The 22,922-nt window shown below is 43.1% G+C and overlaps 2 protein-coding genes across 6 annotated transcripts in view; one reads left to right on the top strand and one right to left on the bottom strand.

The window, feature by feature from the left end:
* SMAP1 (small ArfGAP 1) overlaps positions 1–1,398 on the top strand; it is a 90,379-nt gene extending 88,981 nt beyond the window's left edge. For all 5 annotated transcript variants that reach the window (XM_014870241.2, XM_088162214.1, XM_088162213.1 and 2 more), the window contains one exon: positions 415–1,398. In XM_014870241.2, the coding sequence (XP_014725727.2) occupies positions 415–549 (135 nt within the window). In that variant the 3' untranslated portion in view covers positions 550–1,398. The remainder of the gene's footprint in view (positions 1–414) is intronic.
* B3GAT2 (beta-1,3-glucuronyltransferase 2) lies at positions 1,399–20,660 on the bottom strand. The gene is made up of 4 exons (XM_014870185.2): positions 19,738–20,660; positions 8,558–8,702; positions 2,033–2,181; positions 1,399–1,953 (listed from the first exon to the last, which is right to left on the bottom strand). The coding sequence occupies exons 1-4, from the start codon at positions 20,275–20,277 to the stop codon at positions 1,867–1,869; spliced, it is 921 nt and encodes a 306-aa protein (XP_014725671.1). The 5' UTR covers positions 20,278–20,660; the 3' UTR covers positions 1,399–1,866.
* Between the last annotated feature and the right edge of the window lie 2,262 nt (positions 20,661–22,922).

Raw genomic sequence — 22,922 nt, 5'->3', positions numbered from 1 at the left:
AAAAAAAATAAATCTGGAGCTTCAAGTGCAGACAAGACTATATTACTGGCTTTGGTGTTTCTCTATCGCAGTTACTACAATTTTGTTCATTAGCTTTAAAACTGTGAAAGCAAACTTTTATCAACCAGCCACACGGGCCACCTCCTTCACATGCTGTCAATTCTCATGTGACACATGCACCAAGTGCTGCAGCCCATCAAGTGGTGTATGTTGGTGGTTGAAGGACTCCAGAAAAGCTGGTAGTGTGAGAAAAAGCTTAGAAACTTAGATAGAGTCTATATTTTTACTTAATGATAAATATTTTTAGGAAAGTGTTACAGGGTGACTGGTTGGAGGCAGGACTTCTTTTGGCTAGCAGCATGCTGTGTTTCAGTGCCAGTGCTGACCAGGCTTGTGTGTGTGTGTGCTTTGCAGATGAATCAGCAAATGGCTGGAATGAACCTCAGCAGTTCCAGCAACGTGATGGGCTTTGGCCAGCCCCCCAGCACAGCCGCAGGATGGACTGGAAGCTCCTCTGGCCAGACTCTCAGCACACAACTGTGGAAATGAAAGTTGCAATAGAAATCTTTCCCAGAACAGCCACCTAACATTCCTTGTTCAAATACATTTACTTTTGCTGTTCCTTCCATGTACATATATATTCTTTTTCTTTTTCCCCAGCTGTTCAGATTAAGAATATAACTGACTGACCGTGTTGTGGTCTATATTGATTTAAATTTGATGTAGTGAAAAGCAGATCAAGAATATATTTATACATCATTGGAAGCATTTTCATACAATGCGTATGATTTCATAGACCATATTAAGAAGCTGCTTAACCACATACTGATTTTTTTCCCTCAAAATTCTAGATCAAATGTTTGCATATAAGGGATGTAGCTATCATGTTAGTAATATCCAAAAATATGATCCCCCAACTCCCCAAAATTACCCAGTAATCCTGTAGAAGGTACTGTATGAACAAATGTTTAATCATATATAAATAGAATGTAAATGTATCACTGAGCAATGTTTTCTAGTGTATCAAACAAATTTCGTTTCATCATACATTTCACTGTGATGTTGTTATGGTGTGCATAACAGGGAATGTGGTTATTGAAAGAAAGATAAACCTGGATGTTACTGTAGTTCTACAAATCAATAGTTTATTCTTTTAAAGATGAGCATTTGATGCATTTGAGTTTCCTGTGGTAAGGTCTCCGACCTGGCTCAGGAGGCAGGCGCACAGTGTTAAAGCTGAGAACTGACAGCACAATATGCATTCAAGGTAACTCAGTGTGAACAGATATATTTTGTCTTGCAGAGATCCAGGTTTATGACAGTGATTGTGTTTACATTTTATGGTGCCTCGTAATGATAAAATGTTATTTCCCTATATTAAAAGGATAAATCCGTAAATTATTTTTGTGGGGTTTTTATTTAATATCATATGACCTGTTTGACCACTACTTTTAATGAAGTAAAACATGTTCAGTTTGGAGGATCCATTTATACAGATATTTAGACCAACAGTTCGTGAGTTAAAATCAGTTTATAATTACACCATTATGTTGGATAAATACAAAAGGTATATACATAAATAATGATTTTGAAAATACTCCATTGCAGCCATGTTTCTTTATGTGGAAACAGCCTTAAAACAAAGGTAAGTGTCAGTTTATTAAGCTGAGAGTTCAGAAATGCATGCAGATAAGTTAGAACAAAGCACACCCACTTGATTTGCTTGTTAGAGTCTCTGAAGCTTCCTTTTGTTTCCACAGAAGTCAGTCAGGTCTCAGGCAGAAGCAGATGATTTTAGCTGTCTGAACTGGAACACGCACTGGCGCGTCCATTGTCCTACCCTTGCCGTGGGACTGTCCCCCCACGTCATACCTCAATATTGACTGTGTCCAGGTGGTACTTTGGCTCGTTAGCTAGATTCACTTTCTCTGTTCGGGTGTGCCATACAAGAACCTAGAAAATAACATGTGTGTCAGTAAAGTCATCTACAGAGATAACACAAAAGCTTCTCACAGTGTGTGGCAATCAGTACCTTTGTGCAGTTGTTTGCTTTTGGCTCCAGTTCCTCCACTGTTGTTATCTGTTTCAGAAAATCAGATTCTTGCATTCCTGGTTGAGAACCACGACGCTTGAATACGGCTTTGGGATGCGACAGGATCACTTGGAGACTCACAGCAAATCCTTGGAGAGAGGAAGACAGGGGAAAAGGTTGAGAAAAACCTTTAGGCCTTAGATTTTTGTGCAGTTATACTTATGTTCTTTTTAAAAATATATACATTTGATTCTGTGGATAGACAGTAATTAGTAGGTTTGTACATCCTGTATTGTATTGTTTTGTTTTGCCCTTAAGATACAGGTTTTATTAATTGCACCATATTTTCAACATGTTTAATCTATTTCCCATCATGTAGGTAATATATGCTTTCTTGCCTGAAAAGTCAGGTATTGCTAAAATCTTGGGTTATTCTTTCTATTTTTAATTAAGAAATGAAACTCAATTATAAGTAAAATAAAATGTATTAAATTTATATTGTACAAACCATTCTACACATCAAGGTGAGAGTCAGGAAAAACGGTTAAAATATGTTACAAATGTGATATTTAGATAGCTTTAGCCTGTAGATTTTTAACATCCTTGTTGAGGAAAAGACAAGTCATACTAATGTTCTGCCTTGGGAATGGCTTTTAGCACCAGTGATCTGCCAGGCAGTCTCAGCTGTTCTGAGCCTGGCACAGCACAGCTCAAAGGATTTATTCAATGTACACACCTCTCTGCAGTTATTTTCTCTACTAACGTGCATCAGGTTCCTTGAAGGGAGACCGCAAACTGAGAAATCACTGGTTTGAACAAACTCACCCTCTCTAGAGAAGCTCCCATTAATCTCTAATTTGCCATTATTTATAGAACTCTCCCATTTTCCTTCAGCAGTCTCAGTTATATGTATGCTTCCTTAACTATGACTCAAAAACTACACTGATAGACTTGTAAAGAAAAATTACATTTGTAATTAACTCCTTTTGTCTGATTGCTAAGCCTACCAAAGAAATCCTTTTTTCATCAGTTCAGAGTGGTTCCAGCTGTCCCTTTATGACATAAGTAGTAACAGTTTTGACATCAGTTCTGGAAAACTCCAATAACATTTAATTCTAAAGCCAGTATTAAAATTTTATCAGTTTAAAAATGAGTATAACTTTCTATAACTTAATGTAATTCTGACCCCTTTTTAGTAGAAATGTCTTGCTACTGTATTTTCCTTGAAAGTATCTGTGACTTTTATGGGAGCCTTTTGAAGAAGAAAGTATAAGGAAGTAATTGCTACATCACATGTAAAGAAAGGCACACTGAAACCACTTTATCATGCTCTTGCTTGTAGGAAAGCAAAGGAAGACACCAGAAAGTTTGTTTTGTTTTCAATAAGGATTTAGACCCTTATGAAGACTATGGGTTGGATGTAAACTGAGGTCCCAGTTCACTGATGGACACAGAAAACTGTTATACATTATATCTTTTATGTAGCTTTATACATTCTGTCCTGCCTGAGGTAGAGAATAGGTGTCTGCATGGACAGGGCTTCCCCACACCCTGCAGTGCAGTCTTGCTTCTTACTGCTTGTAGCCTGCCATGATGGAGCACAAGGGGGGCTCTATCCCAGTGCTCTTGGTTGCCAAGAGTAATCATTTGGGAAGAGCTGAGGGTGAGAGTTTAAACTCCCTCAGCTACAGACAGTATGTACAGCCAGCTTGCTGCACCTTGAAAAGGGGCCAGAGACTTAGTACTGATGAACAAAATGGTCTGCTTCAGTTTAGTGGTTTTGGTTAGGTTTTGTTAGCCTTTTTTCCTCAAAAACTATAAATTTTGGATGCAACTGGGCTTTAATAATTTTGAGTACCAAAAAAAGAAAAAAAGTTCTTTTGCATGAGAAGGCATTTTGGGAACCCTGATCAGCTGTGTGAGCTGCTCTTTTCTTTTTAAATATATTTAAGATTCAAGCAGCCCATGCATAAAGAAGAAAATGAAGTAAACACCAAAATTAGTGTCCTAGATTTTAGTGCACACGAAGAATCCTAAGCAGAAGATGGAGATGTTCTCCTGTTTATCTTTGCAGTGTGGCTCCCTGGACCCAAAGCCTATACTTATCCATACATTGATTTCTCATAATTCCTCTTGTTGCAAGGCTTGCTCTTCTGTTGAGAAAATTGCACTGAGTTCTGAGGGTGGATTTCTCCTGCACACAGATATTCAAGTGGGCTGTGGCCCTCCATGTGACACGTGCCCTTGCTACCATGCCATTGCAAATTGTCATTTGAGGGTGCTGTCAAAACAGCCAAGTAAAAGTTAAATTATAAACTGAGTGTTGGAGGTGGCAAGGACGTGCACTGACTGGCCTGAGGTTTGTTTCCTTGGTCAGGGTCCAGGCAGTCTTTGTTTGTTAAAAGAATCCCACAAAGCAGCAACTTGAAGATATAAAATAATTCAAGGAGACTTATCTCCTGGCTCTCTAGTTCTTCAGCTCTGCTTTGTAACAGCTTTATTTTCACATGTATGACATTTTGTAAGATGGACTCAGGAGAAAACCACTTTCTAGTGACAACTTTAAGTTGGCTTTATCAGATGTATCATTTTGGTGTCAGAAATAGAAGAGACAGCTCAGGTTTTGACCAGATTGGCACTAATTATTTCTCTCGGTAGATAATGACCCTGCAGTAATAGATTAAAAGGCACTGTTGTTTTGACTTCTATCACTAAACAAGGATTTGTCTGGGATTACTGTCTCCAGTGTAGCATAACTGAAGAGTGGTTACATGCATACAGCTATTGTACTTAGTCATTATTCCTACAAGGTCATACTGGGCATAATTTCACATTAAATGCCACAAGACAATTTCATAGCTGGAGTGTGAAGAGGTGTTTCGGGTTTTTTTTAGTGTTTAATGCTAGATTGTAAAATAAATCTAATTGGCTGAAGAGCCACCTAAGAATTAATTTGTTGGAGAACAAGATACCTGGAAGACATAGCAGATAGTACATCTGTTCTTTTTTCAGTGTAAGCTGTTTCTGTTAATTCACACCTTGACTTGCATTAGATCAATGACTTCTGTTAAAAGACAGAACTGTTTTTCTTCATCCAGTTAAACTTGAGCCAGGGTTTAAAGGTTTGTTGCCATGGTTAATGCCATTGCTTCCTGGATGTTCTAGATAGGATAGTAGCTGAAGGCAAGTTGGAAACTTGAGTGTTTATCATTTCTAGAGTGCACAAATGCTAATGCTCAGTGTGGATGTTGAACCAGATGTGCTGGTTTCCACATAGATCAAGGTCCTACCTTTGGCTTGGGCTCTGTGGCTTTCAAGTTCTATTCTCCCTGTGGTGTACTTTTTGGGTTGCAATAAGGCAGAGATGTCTAACCAGGAGATTCTGTAGTTAGGAACAAAGGCAGCTGCTGACATTAATTCTCCATGAAAGAGACACTTGGTTATAAACTCAATGTTTAAAATATTATTTATCCTTGGATAAGAGGGGAGGTTGGTGTTTTGTTTTGCTTTTGGGGGATTTTGAGTGCTGGCTGCCATAGCCACTTAAATTTTTTTTTGTTTGTGACTTCCAGCAGTGGCTCTCTCAGATTCAGTCAAAATATGCCATGTTTTGCAGTGCTGTGAATAGACTGGCATTTTGCTCAGGGAGCCCTAAGAAAGATGAGAGGTACTGGTGATCTCATGACTATAGCAATTTTTTTTTTTTTTTAATTTAATAAAAACGATGGCTGCTCAGGCCCTAGCAGAGGTGCTAAGGCACAGTAGATGAGCTCTGGACTGCAAGTCCAAAATCTGCTGGCCTACAGACTGAGTTACAGTCACATATTAACCTCTATGACTGAAGTAGCTCCTGGAATGCTAATGCAAAGCAAGCATCTGCCTTCTTGAACAACCTTCACATAAGAAGAATCACAATCTAACTTTTCTTCTTGAGTGATCCAAAATTCTGGCCCTAGGAACAGGCCAGAAGTGAAACAACATTTAATATAGAAGACTTGAAATCAGATCCATTCTAAATAACACAGTGCCTACCTCAGTGTCACCTTTTTGCTTTCCACCACCTCTCTCACTTTTCTTCCCTGCAGGTAAACAAGTCTGTGTCAAACTCTAGAACCCACCTCAGTTAAGAACTGAAGCAGAACTCTGGAAATGCCTGAACTAATTCGTATGGTGTGTTGGTTGCCATGCAAGAAGCAACGCAGGAAACGGATACTTTGCTTTTTTGGAATCCAGTTTAGCATTGGAGAATAGCAGTATCAGGCACAAATTTCTCAAATAACCCATGTTTAATGAACTGACCTAATGTGATTGCCGTATGCAAGTGTGTTTGAAAGAATCTGTGGAGATGGGCCAGCTAGTCTTACTTGCAGTCATTTGAATTTGGCCTTGCATTTTGCTGTCTAGAATAAGAAGTTTATGCACTTAAAGTCAAGGATGTGCTTCCTCTGAGCAGCCACAAGTTAAATGAGTGATCCCAAACCTTTTAAGCTGTCACTCTGTTCATACCCAGCCTCATGAACAAATTCTTGTGAAAATCAGTCTGACAGATTGTTCACTAAAGCAAAGGGAGCCTCCTTACCAGTACACTGGGACATGAGCATAGAACTTTAACTGTAGACTGCTGATAGGTCTCCATATCAGTATTACTGTATGCACCTATACTGTTTGCATGGCAATATTTTTAAAAGAGATCCTTATGTGCAGCATTTATTATAACTTAACTTGCTTGTATATGAAAAACTGGAAAAATGCCAGCGATGGACTACAGCAGGTTTGGTGGCAAGTCCCTGCAGGTGTGTTGGGAAGTCAGGAGAGAAGGGCAAGTGTAGGAAACTGCATATTGACAGGCATCCTGTAGCCTGCACCTGCTCAGACACCTATAGAGTTCTGGATTTGCAGTTCTGTTTGTGCCCTGCCACTGTATTCCTGAGGGGAATGAAGATGCAAATTTCACATCATTTTTTAGCAGTGTACACTGCATCCATTTCTCTCTTAGCTGAAATTAAAAATGAAATTCAATTTCTTCAGTATTTCTTGAAGACTAATAAAAGTTCTCTCACAAAGTAGTAACTCTTTGTGGTTGTGCAATAACTTACTGTACTCTAAAAGTTTAGGGAGCTTTTTTGTCTCTATTACCTTCCCTTACATGACTTTGGTCAAAGCACAAGCAAGTAATGCTCCTAATGGAGCTGCTTTTCCCTCATGCCAGTGATTCAGCCATCATCTGCAAGGTGAACAACTTAAGAACTTTCCATGTATATCTTCATGTCTGGGTTAGAGTCCCTTGGCTGATGTTGTGTAATGGCTTTCTGCCTGCTGCTAATGAATTATGAACCACGCTCTCACCTTTATAATGCCATCAGTAATCCCTTCTAGAGTACAGTATCAATATGTATCTGCAAATCCACAGGGACTGTTAAACTGCACAGCTGCAGTCCTCAACACGCTGCATGGTTTTGGGCATTGAATACCTGCTTCACTTCTGAGGAATGCCTTCATTGGCATTCACTTGGGAATACCCAAGTACTTATTTTTATGCCAAGTGGTACTATTGAATTGAAATGCCTCTACAGTACAGAAAAATTCACCTGGTAACCTTTTTGTCTTTGAGGTGTTAACAACTCTTAGTCCTCCTTTATTTATTCTTTTTAACCAGTTCACCTGCAAATACTTATTTTTATAAATCATTTCAATTAATATACAGTACTCTGTAAAGATGAGAAAAAACTGTACACTGTCCTTTTCTCTCTCCCAAAATATAAGGGTATCAGAATGAAAAAAAAAAAAAGGTGGCTATTTCTATCCCATTCTTGCCCTTGTATTCCTGCTTTTCCCTCTTGAGTACAGTCTAAGTGCAAATACCACATCATTTGTTAGGAAACCAGCTTGTGCTATATCAGAAATTGGACCTCTGCACAGTGGTGATTCATGTGGCAGTTGTGAATGTATACAAAAGATTGTCTAAGCATGGACTGTCAGTAAGACAGAGCTGTGTGGTGTGCAAACTTCACTGCAGAAGATTGATTAGATCCATTGAAGCTTTTCTGCCTTCATCTACCAGGCGACAGCTGTCAGTGATTTTTCCCCTAAGCCCAGTGTTTCAAACTATATCCATCTACAGTTATCACTGTCATTCCGAATAACCAGTGCAACATGAATAATTTTGTAGCATTTTACAGCATGAGGTCTAAGAAGGTCTGCATTTATGCTGCCTGGTTTAGATTGATGACAAAATGACAGGCAGGGACTCCTTGCAAGAATTGCTAGAATGAACTAATTTACAATTAACTTGTTTCAGACAGACAATTCATGCAACATAAAAGCCAAGTTGCCACATAAAAACAAAAACAAATTAAAGTAAGTTCAGATGCCACCAAGCAGCAAATTAATTAGACAAGATGTACAAGCTCAGACTTTCAGGATAGTTAGTGCCAAAGGGCTGCACACTCTGCCAGCACTTCAGAAGTTTAAGAAACTGCTCCAATTGAGAAATGGAAACATTGATGTATTATAAATGATCCTCACCTGCCATGTCAATGGCAAAGGGTCTGTCAGCTCTCCAGCCCGTGTACCAGCCGACCACCTTGCCGTTCTCCACCACCGGGCGCTCGTAGCGCCGGCCCCCCACCAGCCCCACGGGCCACACCGACACCTTGCGCGTCGTCCGCATCTGCAAGAGGCAGGGACAGCGTCACTCCAGAGCAGCGCTCCCAGCCGGCTTTCCCTGAGTGCTGCTGGAAACCCACGGGAATCACCAAGATTAGGAGCTCAAAAGCAATTCTAGCTCATAGAGCTGCACGTGCCCACTCATTTTGTGTGAAATCTCCACCTCTTCAGTCCACAGGCATCTCAATTCTACTTTGATACCCTATTCAAAATATCTTTCATACCAAGAGATTTTAGAGCTGTGAAAAAAATGGGGTTTTTTTTCCTTGTTTGTTTGGGTTTCCAAAGGCATAGTAGATCTTTTTTATCTGCAAGACTACAGCATTCTGGCAGTGGGCTTCTGTCTATAGATTGCTGAGATACTGTAGAAACCCAGCGAGAGAAAATGTTATAATAATGATTAATACACACTTCAATAGGACAAGTATAATTAATTTGGGACTTATTAAAAATGCACTGAATAGAGGAAATTATGACACGCAACTTTTTCCTACCTGCAGCTGACCTAAGATGCAGCTCAGCTGTATTAAGGATTAATGAAAATAGATTGCTAGGGCTAAGTCTTTTTAACTTCTATATTTTCCCTTTAAAAGCTCTGCTAAATTTCTGAGAAGGACAAAAAGCAGGCCAAGCAGGATGCTTATTATAACCAGCAGCAGTTTTTTCCAGTGGTGTAAATTAACTAAATGCAAAACTGTAAATGCAATCCTTATCTAGCATAGAAGAATCTGTAGGTATGAAAAAATTACTGTAGCAAGTGTCTATGACTGAGAGTCACTTCAAGAAGGGCATTGAAGTGCTGGGGCATGTCCAGAGAAGGGCAGCAAAACTGGGGAAAGGTCTAGAAAGTGAGTCCTGTGAGGAGCAGCTGAGGGTGTTTAGCCTGAATGAAAGCAGGATACAACTGTCTGAAGGCAGGGTGGAGCCTGAAAGCAGGTGGGGGTCAGCCTCTTCTCCCAGGTAACATTAGGAAACAGCCTCAGGCTGTGACAGAGAAGGTTCAGCTTGGGATCAGGAAAAAACTCCTCACTGAAGGGGTTGTCAGCCATTGGAATAGGCCAGCCAGAGAACTGATGAAGTGACCATCCCTGCAAGCGTTCAATAACCTGGATATGACACTTAGTGATACAGTTTAATTTATGTGGTGTTCAGGTAAAAGCTGGACGCGATCTTGGAGGGCTTTTCTAACCATAAAGATTATGAGTCTGATTCAGTGAATTCAGATAACTGGTTCATTGGTCCATTTTCTTCAGTAAACAGGAGATCATATGACACAAATCTTGACACACTGCTCCCCATGGGAAAATCAGATTGGCGTGAGAACTCGAGCAAGTGACACAGTGCACAGTGACTTGCACAGCGTAATCTCACTGGTTCAAAAGCCACTGTTATAACTACTGTGCTTTAAATATGGTTCTATTTAAACAAGTATTAAACTATTTCAGTGTACTGTGGGCTTAATTTGATCTATTCTAAAAACAGTCTCATCCTTTGTTGTAGTTGAGACTTATTCCTTGGGGAAAGGTTATCCCTTTTTCCTTCCAAGCACTCCTCTCAGCAAAAACAAACACAGTTTTACATATTTGCAACTGCAGTCCCCTATCGATGGATTCTGAAGTAAAAGACAACCTTGGTTAATTATTAAACACTTCCCTCTCTCTCTGCCAAGGTGAAAGATTTATCATGCGTATCATCAAGACTCACAGGAGTTGCACCAGAAAAAACAAAGACATCACGTCAGCGTGGTTCACATTTCTAAGCTAGAAACATTAGCAGATTCTTAGAACTTTCATATATAGTATAAAATACATATTTAAAAATCCACAAAAATGTAGGCACACACAGAAGAGAGACATGCACCTTCTCTCCCTCCAATTATTTGTGTATCTTCAGATATGTTTATCAAAAATTTCTCTCTTCCCCCCAATAACTACTTGCAGCAAGCTAGAACACCTCACTCAGTAGCAGCAAGCAGCCCATAGCACACAAGAACAGGGTATGTATTCAGCTGGCAGTATAGGTAATTCTTGTGATAAGAATTCTGTCCAAGCCATTGCCTGGTTAATTGCCAGTGAGAGGCTGCCATGAATCTTTCTAAGGTTATTGATAAACGTATTTACCTGCAACTGTTCTCCCTGCTTAAGTTTAGCTTTCCAATCTCTCCCACTCCTCTGTGTAGGAAATGCAGAGTTAGTGATTAGCTATTTGGATATGGACATCAGCCCAACCTTCTCATGAAGATCTTTTAGCTCTGCTTTTAATGACACAACTCTTTTGCTGATTTTGCCAACAGCATATTTATATTAACATCCAAACATACCAGACATGGACACAGGGAATCATCTTGTTGGGCATGTCTACACAGCACCATCAAGCTACATTCACCCAACTGTGCTACACCAGTAAATACCACAGGATAAACAGACATGGTGCCATTAATACCTCCTGGAGGGTGTGGATACATGAAGAAATTATTAGTGTTCAGAATTGCAGTACTTTGGCCATCCTGTGCCAACTGTCTGTACCTAAACTCAAAATGCCACAAGACAATGGCAGACACACTCCGACTGCAAGAGAGTGGCCAGAGCACAGTGCACCCATGCTCTGCCTGTGTGCACAGTAAAAGTTTGGGCAGCTGTACTGCAAAACGAGCCAGGTTACACAGGACTTCTGAACTGGGCCAATTGTGGCCTCAGCATCTATGCTGGCAGAACCAGATGGATTTCTATTAATAATTTGTGATACACAGTGTGTTGGAAAACCTTGTCAATGAAAACTATCTCACTCACCTTGTAAAACCGGCATGAAATGACCCAAGAAATTTTAAATTAATAATCTTGGGTGAATCTCAGTGTCTGTGAGTTATGCCAGTAAAGCCACCACACATCAGAAGCAAGTAATCCCTTACAGAGCTCCTACTTTTGTCCTTGGGTGACTTTATGCTCACAGGTTACATTTTTGAAGAATGAAATAAGCAGGTGTCAAGAATACAGCAATTCCTTTAAGTAGAAACTGAAAGAACACATCTAGCCTGGTATTTATGCAAATTCTGAAATTCCTCACAGCCTTGGGATATGCTAGGAAGATGAAAGTAGGAATATTTCTTTTAATCTTCTGAGAATAGCATTACTGCTGTTAACATACTGATATGTGAAGGCTGTATTTATGTATGATGGGGAAAAAGCTATTATTTGGATTAAAAGGCCAGCTTGCACCTGGAATTTTATGCTGCTAATCATCAGCACACAAAAAAGTAATTCAAAAATGTGTTAATTCTGAATAGCTTTAGTGCCATGGGTTAAACAACTGCCAAAAATCCTAGGACTTACAAACAGCTTCCTAAATGACTCTTCTGTCATTGTAATGACATCGGTAGCACAAGCTGTGTTAACACTCAGCATTTTAAGTCCTGGTAGCTTACATGAATGGTATTCATCTTATTTACACTTCACTCTCTGCAAGTTAAGCATCTTCTCTGTCCTAGTTAGACTTCTGTAGTTAAGGAGCAGCGATAGGACCCCACTGGCAAGATTCATCCTGCCTGGCTTGGACAGCTCTCTTAAGGTAGAAATGCTTTTATCCTCTATTTACTTTTTGAAAAGGGGTCTTGGGCATAGGAGGAGAGTGATGTACTGGGTGGGGAAGATGGTAGAACGAACCTGAATGAAGCAGGAGAGGGAGGAGAATTGGGAAGGAGTGGGCAATGAAAGTGGGACAGGAGGGATGAGTAACAATTGACCAAAGAAATGCCAGTGAGGTGACAGGCATGCAACAGTAAATACAGTAACAACAGAGTAATCACCGAGGAAGAGCAAGTAAAATGCAGGAAATGGAGCTAAGCAATAAAGACAGTGATAAAAGCATTGCTAAATTTAGCATCTCATTAGTCAATCAAGAAAAGCTGCTTAATGGGATGCGCTGGACTGATGGATAGGGAAGATACCAAGCCAGTAACAAAATATAAAAGCCCAAGGGGAATGAAGGCAAATATCAGAGGAAAGGAAACATGGCTGTACTTCCTACAGTGAGAAGGCTTCCAGACTGGAGCAACCATCCCGGTGTTTTTGCAGCATGATGTCAATGTGTTTGTTTGGGATTCAAAGCCCTCTGCAAGGGCAAACCTGCTGCCACACCTTGTAAGCTTTTTTCTCCCCATCATTTCAACTCCAGTGTGATTTGTGACCTGTCCTGGTCAGGCTACAGGTTCACATCCAAGCTCACCATCCTACCCCACACCCCTGCCCACCACAGTGATACTCCAGCAGATTTCTATGCAAAATTCCTATTTATTATTACCAAAGACAGGATCTAGAGCTCCTTCACTACAACATTTCCTCAGGACAAAATTTTACGGATTAAAGCATAAGCATAGCCAGGTTCCCTGTCAGTTCTCAGACAGTACTCTGCATTACTCATAGGCCATTTAAAGCCAAATTCTGCTTCAACAAAACTTATGTGAGAGCACTACAGCTCAGCAACGATGCTGTGCCTATTTACTGAGGCTTTGGACAGAGCTCCTGCCCCCACTTACCATCATTTCAAAGGAGGTGCTGAGGCATAGAAAACCTGTACCAGTGGGTTTTGTGCTTCAGGGACTGGCATGCTTAGGGGTTAGGAACTGCAAAAGGCAAGTTTGTTGTTGGCAAATTTGACTGTGAAGGGTATTCTCCATGGGAACACTTGTAGACAGGATCTACAAATCAAAAAAATTGTCATTCATTGATGCAGCCTCCCCTGCAGCTCTCACGGGTGATCTGCTTCACCATCCTCTCTGCTAGAAAGCTTTCTTTCCAAGCATCTGCTTTAAACCTCCTCTGCTGATTTGTACACAATCTACATTGCTGAGGGAGGATAGATTAATTCCCCTTTTCACCAGCAACATTTTATATATAAGGTACAATGATTAATGTTTCTAAATTTTACCACCATCCTTGGGCACAAATGTCAGTATTGCTTCCTTGCAGAAGAAAACTGTACCAAATTTAACTAAAGCAGTTAGCAGCCAATTTCTGCAGATTGGGACAACTTCCAAAGGACTTGCCACTCGTTTTACTTCTGGGCCCTTCTATTTACTACTTGTCTCATTCTACTCCCTGTCGTTCTACTGGGTTGTGCTCACTGTACCTCTGAAGAGCTGCTGACCCTGTGTAATTAATTTCACAGTAACAGTATCAGTTTCACAGGTAAGGCTGCTGCTGCCAGCGCAGAAACAGAGTGCTTGGTATTTGGTAACCGAACATAGACTTGTTTCAAACAGCTTTTCTTTTTTTTTTTTGTCACTGTTTCCTCTCATTTTAAGCTATTTCATTCTCTGCCAGTCTTTTCTAATCCAGCCTCTTTAGCATAGGTATTACATGTCTATGTGGAAGAAAAATGTCACTGTGCATTTAAAATCTGTCATGTACTCCTAAATCATTTATATACTAGAAAGGTATTTAATGCACTGCTAACTCATATTTGGTTCACTTTTTATTCTGAAGAAAATAACTAATGACTGCCAGCTAATATTTAATTCTGTCTAGACTACTTAATGTTATTTTTAAGACTATTACAAAAAATCTGATTTTTCCAAACAGCTCCAAGAGATACAACAAAAGATTTTCATGTTATCAAAGATTAAGAGATTCACATATATTACTTTTAAATCTTTTGCATAAATATAGCCATTAAAAAATACACAGAACTTAGCTTAATACAGTATATAAAGATTAGGACAGTTATGCAAGTGTTATTGAAGGAACACTAACCCTTCCCGAATCAAAGCTGGAATAAATAGTAAATATTCATCTCTCCTATAATATATTTTTTGAGTTCCCCTCAAAATATTTTACAAAGATGATCAGAGGAAAACTGAAGCCTGTGTGACATGCAATGCCTGCAAGTATTTCTGTTCTATTTTAAAAAACAAATAATTATTTTTGTAGGGTACTGAAATGGCTGTTAAAAGCCATTAGAATATCTGCCACCTTCATACGCACCTTTTGATAGGGAAGGGCAGGGACACAAGAAAATTCTTTCAGTCCTAATTTGTGGCTCTTTGAATCTTAAGCTACCTGTAAAGACTACCTCATCTTAGGGAGGGCAGGATGAGCTCTGTCCTCTCATACCTCCTTTCCAGCTTCTGCTCTACCATCCTATTCAGGGCACTCTTGTGCAGGCAACAGCTACAGCAAATTGAATTCTGGTCCACAACTGAGTGGGCAATAGGACTAACTGCCAAGCTACTGAAGTTTGGGTTGGGTTTTTTAATCCCTTAGAAACGGCAATTAGGGCTGTGAACTACTCTGAATTCCGTGCTGCAAGGCTGTATCCACATCACACCTTAGAGTGTGGATTTCTCTACGGAGACGCAGTCTGCAAATCCTCTCCTTACACTCAGACAAGACAGTGGAATGTGCCACATTTGCATGCTCTAGACACCCAGCAAACATTGCTATGAAATTCTGGACATTTATGACCAGAAGTCTGAGGGTGGCCGGGAGAACATCATTTTAGATATGAGCATTTTAATTTCAAATATATCTCAGTTAAGGTGTCTGAACAAAACATAAGCAAAAGTGGCAGAAATAACCTAGACAAGAATCTCTAAAACTCAATGCATTTTTGAATGCAGCAAGCTCACTTTCAGACAGATACTGAAGACCTTTACTCCTCTTCTTGTACTCCTCATGCTGCTCACCCCTCACCTTCAAAGGTTTCAGGGCAGTATTCACAATCAGCAGCAGAATGGATCTCCAACACGAATTCCTCCAATTTGCATACATATCCAAACATGGACCATGGAAGTGATGGCCTTGGGCCAATTACTCAAAACATGGAAAGATCAGAGAAAATGCCTGAGACATAGAAACAGGAATTCTGTGAAGAGTTAAGGGAAGTGGAACTTAGCTGCCTATCTTCAATTTCCAATGCTTAGGTTAATCCTGTTTTTAAAATTTCTCTGTGAAGGTGGAATGCCAGTATTATCTAAGGGTTTTTTTCTCTGGAAGCTTAAAAATGTGAAATCAGCAGTTGCTAGGCATCAGTCACAATATTACAATAACTTGCATTCAGGAATAAGATGAAGCACAAATGCACCAGAAACTGTAAGAGTCACTCCAAAATGAACAGCCTGTGGTAAAAAATAGAAGCTATGGTGAGTCATGTAGAAACATTTGTAAAACATCTTAAATATAATAGTTGGAATTTCAGCCTTCTCAGTGGCTTTTTAATGAATGCAGGCTGACTTTTAACTTAACAGGTATTTTTGGAAAGCAGACTTGGTTTTGATGGAGAGATGTACAAGGACACCTCCAGATGAATAGATCATACCTGAGCAGAAAATACATAAATTATTTCTGAGGTCTGGATCCCAAAATAATAAATGACAAAATACAATATGTCAGAACCATAGGCATGAAAGTAAAAGCATGATTTTTCACCTGATCACCACTACACTCTCAAGCAGAAAGAGTTCAGAATAACTTAAAAGCCACACCTCTACTCCTGGAAATTTCTTCATCATTCATCATCATGCAGCCCCGTCTCATACTCTAAAGAATTTCACAATCACTGAACAGGTTGGTTCCTTCCCTGCAGCCTTTCCATGGAAGGTGAACGTTTCCTAACAAAAAGCTAAGCTGAGCCAATGCTGTAGCAGCAGAAAGACAAACCAGGCTCTCCACCTCATTCTAGAAAGGACAACTAAAACTGTTTAGACTCTGCCCAGTTCGACTCTGAGGACATAGTTTCACCAGTCAAAAGATGACCTATCCACCCACATGCCATTGTAGGTCTTAGAAAAAAAAGATAATTATAAATAGTACCCAGAAGTTCCAGATTTACTACTAAAGGTGAAATTTTCCAGGCTACTGTAAGCTGGGGGATTTTTTCCTGATTACCATGAAATACACTTAGCCTAGGTCTATTGGGCCCGCCTCATTCCACATCAAATATAAAGTACTCATTCCTATAAGCACAGAGCAGAAGTACTTTGGACAGAGATTAAAATTTGTTCATCAAAAGCTCTCAGAAGTATGCCATGGCATTCCATGTCAAAGCATGCTCCTTTTTGACCTCATGGCTTATACACTACAACTCTCAGTACAGCCTTTGCTGATCTTGCTTTGCTAAAAGGCTCCATCTCCTGTAAGGACACCAGGGAAACACACAGCAAAAGAGCTGCCTTAAACACAATCGTTCACAATGTGCAGTTCCCTTGCTCGCCTTCTGCTCCACAGTCCTGCTTGTTTGACCTCTGAGCAAAACACATCCCTAAGGCAAATGTTCCTCTCATGTTGCCTTTATAGTCCTACTAGCCTTGGTTCCCATCTCCCCAAGGCCTCGCTGCTGCTGTTGGAGCCAGCTTTGACTCGGCAGTAAGCCATGACAAAGAGGACAGACCTGCTACTTCATAAACCAGCAAATGTACACACCTGCCTGCACACACCCCGTGCCCATGTGAGTGACATGCTGGAAGTCACACAGCCAGCACAGGATGGGCTAGGTTGAGAATTCACTGCTCCTGCCTCATCCTCTGACATTGAAACTACTCCCTCCTAGTGAGCAGAGTACAGTTTATCAGACCTTCTTTGGTAAAGCAGCTGCTGGTCTGGAGAATCGTTCCTGACAGGGCAACAAACTGAAAAAACTCCCTCTCAGGTATAGTTACCATAATTTTCAGAACAGGAATTACTATCAGATTTTATCTGCAAACAATGCATTCTGAAGCTGTTCTCTTAATGCTTGGAGAAGACAAGTATAATTTGCGCTCATAAATCAATCAATTCCTGAAGGAGAGATCAGGATTTACCACAGAGCTGTCAGACCAGAATCCATGAATACATAGATTTTTTTTTTTTAATCGAGTCAAAAAGCAACGAGCCCTCTAGCAGTGTCTCGACTGAAAAATCAGGCTCCTGGCTCATTCCAAATGTAACCTCCCACACGTAAATGTGCATCCCGCTGGCAAAGGCTGCCAATGGACTTCCATTCACTCTGCCAGGTCGGCAAGGCATTCCCCGTGGTACTACCAGTGGCATCCCAGAGACCCTGCCAACAGCTCCTTAGTGACCCCGAAAAACAGTCACAGGAACTTGCAGCAGCAGCTGAAGCAAAAGCTCCTTCTCTGCTCCTGTGTCTGAGCTTTCCAAGCTCCCCATTTCTCAGGGAAAACTCATTCATGCATGCGTGTCTGCCTGCAGACACAAGGCTCAGAGCAAACAGCTCTCTCCCAGAAGCTGAACACAGGGGAAAGGGAAGCCTTAGGGCTGCAGAGGTTCATGCTGGAGGTTACAATTCTTTTTAGCAAGAGGAAACACAGGTTGCCTGTTATGCTTGCAATATTCTTAACCCTTCAGACGGCTTTATCCCTTCACTTTCCTGCATTTCCTAGCTAATTAGAGAGGTAATTTGTACCTTTCTGTTTCATAATTCACAGCAATTAGTAGAATAATAATAGAAATTTCAAAGGAATAAATGTGACTATTCAATAGCTGTGGAGCACTCAAGAGAAACGCCAGCCAATACTGTTCCTTTAGCTTGTCCCTAATGTTGGTACTCAACAACAAAAAACAAAAAAAAACCCCAAACAAACAGTAGGTATTTTTCTCCAAATATCTTTTGTCCCCCATTACTCATTGTGCCAAACAGTATTTTCTGTTTCAATTAACAGACTCCCTAAGATTCAGTCAAATTAGCCTTATTTCTACAAATGCAAGTGAGCACTCCCATAACATCAAAGATGGGTATGTGAAATTACTCTGCATTATAATGCACTGAGCACAGCTATGAGAATTTTAAAAAATCAATTGCAACAAAGGTTTAGCCTCTAGGCAAAGGTCCTTAAATTAGCAGCTTCAATGCTGAATGCCAAGTGGGCAAAAGAAGTAGGGCATCGCTGCTGAATGGGGACCCTGCACCTGCCCACACACTGGAAATGGAACGGGATGCATTACGAACCTAAACACAAACGAACCTAAGCATTTCTAAACCAGCTTTCCCTAGGGAATTGCATGTGCTTCGCATTTGTGCGTATCACGTTCACTTTAACTCACTGACTGTGAAGCACGCGAGGAAGAGCACAGCTCGGCAGCCAGCGGCAGGGGATGGGTGCTCACCTCGAGCTGCAGCTCTGTCCACGGGCAGAACACACAGAGAGCAGCATGTCCCAAGTCCTGTGCTGCCAGCTTACTTTCCTGTTTCCCTCCCTCATTTCCCTGCCAAAGTTACTCTCCCAGCTGTCACAGAAAATGTACATGATCTTGCTTCTACTGTTTTATGTCCACATATTAAACACCCTCCTTCTTGCCAGGAGGAACCCAGAAAGCAAGCTGGATATCCTCTGCCCCGAGCGCTTGCCAATTCCCACCAAAATGAAACAAAGCCTTTCACCAAGGCGAGGCAATGAAGACAAAAACAGGTCCCTTCATAAAAGAGACTCCTGAAAGGGAGCTCAGTCGTTACACAAGCGATTTGGTGCTTTTAAGAGCGAAAGGCTTCAAAAAGGCAGCTCCACATGAAGAAGCCGGCTCTGGCTTAATTCATTAGTGCCAACTAAAAAACTGTGAAGGATGGAGACTCCTGATGCGAGTTTGCCCTACAGGGAGAGGGATGCAGCCTGAGAAAAACAAACCAAAGAGCGCTTTTCAACCCAGTTTTAACAAAAACACAGGATCCCTTACATAAACCTTAAACTTGCCTCACTCGGCAGCAAAGTGAGAAAACAGCAGTAAAAAGTTGGGGGAGTATGGAGCTTAGAAGGGACAAGAGACTTACAATCAAGAGAGCGGTGATCACAAGAGGCAGCCCCGGGGAGCCCCGGTGGGGGACGGGCGCTGCAAGGTGTCCGGGCAGGGGGCGGGCTTGACTCCCCTCTGACCGGAGTTTTTGGGTAAGGGCCACAGAGTGCAGCGCAAAGCAGGGATGGGGCACAGTCCCGAGGGAACGGCAGGAGCCAGAGGAGAGGCGGGAGCGGCGGGGAGCGGGGATGGGGACGCGGCGGGCGGTGCGGGGAGCGGCGGAGCGTGGCGGCCGAGCGCACCCCCCTGTCCCGCACGCACCTCCTGGAACAGCTCCAGGCTGTAGGTGTTGTCGTCGTCGGCGAAGAAGAGCACCCCGGGCTGCGGGGGCGGCAGGTGCTGGTGCCGCTGGCGCAGCCAGGCCAGGCCGGCGTTGCGCTGCTCGGTGGCGCGGGGCAGCCCCGGGCGCTTGTAGCGGCGCGGCGTGGGGACGTGCAGGTGCGTGCAGGGCAGCCCGGCGCCCGCCACGAAGCGGGTCACCAGCTCGCTGCGCGCCGCCGCGTCCTCCACCAGGATCCAGTGGAGCCGCGACACCTGCCGGAAGGTGTTGGCCAGGCGGGTGAGCTCGGCCTTCTGCACCGGGCGGCTGTAGGTGGGCGTGATGGCATAGATGGTGGGCAGCGCAGCCTCGGGCCGCCGCCGCGGGGCGGGCGGCCGCGCCCCGCCGCTACCGCCCTCGGCGCCGCCGCGGGAGGACAGCGCGGGCAGCGGCGCCCGGCTGCTGTCGATGTCCAGCACGATGATGACGATGAGCACCCAGGGCAGCAGCAGGAGAAAGCGGCTGAAGAGCAGGGACTTCATGCTGCCCCCGGCGCCCTCCCGCCGCGCCGCCGCTCAGTGCCGCCCCATAGACGGGCGCGGCGGGGCTGCCCCACCGCGCTGCTCCGCGGGCAGCCCGGGCGGCGAAGGCGGCGGCCGGGGCGGGCGCCGGGCGCTCCCTCCCTCCGTCCCCCCCGCGGGCGCGGGGGCCGCTGGCGGCGCGGGGCGGGTCGGGTCGGGAGCCCCGCGGTGCCTGCGGCAGCCCGGCGGGGCAGCTGCCGGCCCCGCTCCCGCCGCGCTTCTATTCCGCGAGCGGCCGCCCTTCCTCCTCCTCTTCTTCCTCCCGCTTCACCCTCGGCATCGCCGGACCGGGGCTCGGCGGGGGGCTCTAGGGAGACGCTCCTTCTCCTCCGCTTCCCCGGGCGGCTCTGGCGGTGCGCGGGGGCGGGGAGGGGAGGGAGGGCGGGGAGGCGGGAGGGAGGGTCCCCGCGGGCGGGGGCCGGGGGGGCTCCCGCCCCGCCCCGCCCCGCTCCGGCTGCCGGCCCCGGGCGCCGCGGGAGGGGGCGGCGGCTGGGGGAGCTCCGCGCTCGGCGCCCTCGGGGAGCGGTGCCGGGCTCGGGCCGGCGGGGGGGAGGACTCGGGTGGCCACGGGGCGCTGCTTCTCTCCGCGGCGGGCGACAACTTCGGCCAGTGGCCGGGACGCCTTCCCCGGGACAGCGCCGGCCGCCGATGGCCGGGCAGGGCTGGGGCAGGCGGACAGGTCCGTGCCCGACGAGTACTTACCCCTCGGAGCGACAGAGAGGCGCTCGCTTTATTTCTGCTTCGGTTTGGGTTTGGGTGTTTTTGTTCCCACCTTGGCCGAAGTAAGAAGTTGTAAATAAGGCGGAGGTTTTCCACAGCTCTCCTCGGTGCCCATCAGTCGGTGTCGCCTCCTGCATCGCCCGCGCTCCCTGGACCGCATCTCCCCGTTGTTCGGGCGTGCAACTTCCCCAGCGCTCACATGAACTTGAGAGCTCTTTCTTAAAAAGCATACGTTTATCAGAATTTCATAATAATCTGCCTGTCTTTATATGGAGAAAAAGGCATTCATCAGGTGCTGCTATACACATGAAATGCACAGTCTAAAACGTCTTACAAATCCTTTCCTCACAGGGAAGTTTCCGATGCATTTTTCAACACTCCCTGCTGTCATAACTAAACACTTCCTTACAGCTGGAATTATGCTTTTGAAACTTCATGCTGCATAAGAACACAGAAGCACAGCAGTAGAGTTTGCAAATTACTGAATTCTCCACGATTCTCTGATTAAAACGTAGAGATCGAATGAAGTTCTCACTGGCTTATTTGAGATAAGGAATAGAATGATTCGTCACTGATATTTTGATTTTTGGTAGGAATAGCATGGCTTGCAGAAGTCGGGGATGCCTGCATGCCAGCCTCCTGGGCTTATACCACTGCTTTCTTTCCTGTTTTATATTAATCCTTCACATTTGCATCTGTATGACAAACGTAGATAATGTGGACACTATGTCCATCTATCATTCATATCTGTCCTCAATCGATTTGTTATTTAAAAGGACACACACACAGAGGACATCGACCTGATGTAATGTAAGCTGAAATTCATGACTAAGTGAGGGCGACACCTGGCCAGGCACTGAACATCTGAATGAAGAAACATCTGTGTAGCAGAGAGCTAATTAGAGTTAGCATGTCTAGTGGAGGAGTGGAAGGGTTGTTACGTGATTAATGAAATAATATGGAGGAATGGAGCAAGCATAAATAGTTCAATACATTCAAATCAAGAACATCTCAGACACAAAATTACAGTTGCCAGTTTTATGCTGATACAGTTTATCTAGAGGACGATCACCTAAACTGTGTCTCTCCAGTGACTGAGCACACCATTGTTTTCTCATTTCCAGTACAATTCTATTTACAGAGATAATTCGTTCAAATAATGCAAACATGTGTATCAAAGCAACATACCAAGAAGATATTGCTTGTTCTCATTTGCAAGTCAGCCATCATTTGGAGAAGTTAATTCTAAGCTTGCCACTTCTAAATACTCTATGATACCATGTCAGAATTTTTAAAAACTTATTGGGGCAGAACCTAAAAACTAAGGGTTACAAATGAATGTGTTTAATAGGCATTCTTTACAGCCAAACATATAAAAAAAATTAAATACAGGTTTTTTTCCCATTATATTACCTTTCATCCAACAATATTATCTTTAGCTAACTTGTGTCTTGTATTCAGAGCCTATAGAGGATACTTAATAGTTTATGGCTGTAAGTCCTCAATAAGGGCAGCAATAGGAATAGCTGAATATAATTGCAGCAGTTTAGGAAGGAGCACAAATAGCACTAGGGAGGTATCCCGATGAACTGTGTGGTGATCTTCCATCTCTTTAATTGTATTCCTGAAAGCTGGCAACTCTGTGTCTCCACACTTGCTAGCAAATACTTACTTCCTTTACTACTATCAGGGCTGCTGTAAGAGCAATATGAGACGTGGTGGTTATTTGATAGCAAATTGTAATGACATTTTCCCCTCAGAACCATTGTAACATTTTCAGGTGCCACAGAACAGGCTGGGAGGTCATGAGCCACATACATTTGGTATGATATCAAATAATGCAGCAGCATTTTCTGTTAGCTTCACGTGGAGATTATTTTGGATAG

Source organism: Sturnus vulgaris, chromosome 3 (assembly GCF_052056855.1).
Source record: "Sturnus vulgaris isolate bStuVul1 chromosome 3, bStuVul1.hap1, whole genome shotgun sequence".
NCBI lineage: Eukaryota > Metazoa > Chordata > Aves > Passeriformes > Sturnidae > Sturnus > Sturnus vulgaris.
Note: the sequence above shows the minus strand (reverse complement) of the source record. Positions and strands in the feature narration are given on the sequence as shown.

Bases quoted from the DNA above. Each gene is read 5' to 3' on its own strand.
- B3GAT2 (XM_014870185.2), bottom strand. From the start codon at position 20,277: ATGAAGTCCCTGCTCTTCAGCCGCTTTCTCCTGCTGCTGCCCTGGGTG. The intron at 2,182-8,557 runs GTGAGGATCATT...CCTCTCTCCAAG, and splicing joins CTTTGCCATTGACATGGCAG to GATTTGCTGTGAGTCTCCAA. The intron at 1,954-2,032 runs GTACTGATTGCC...GTTATTTTCTAG, and splicing joins AAGCAAACAACTGCACAAAG to GTTCTTGTATGGCACACCCG.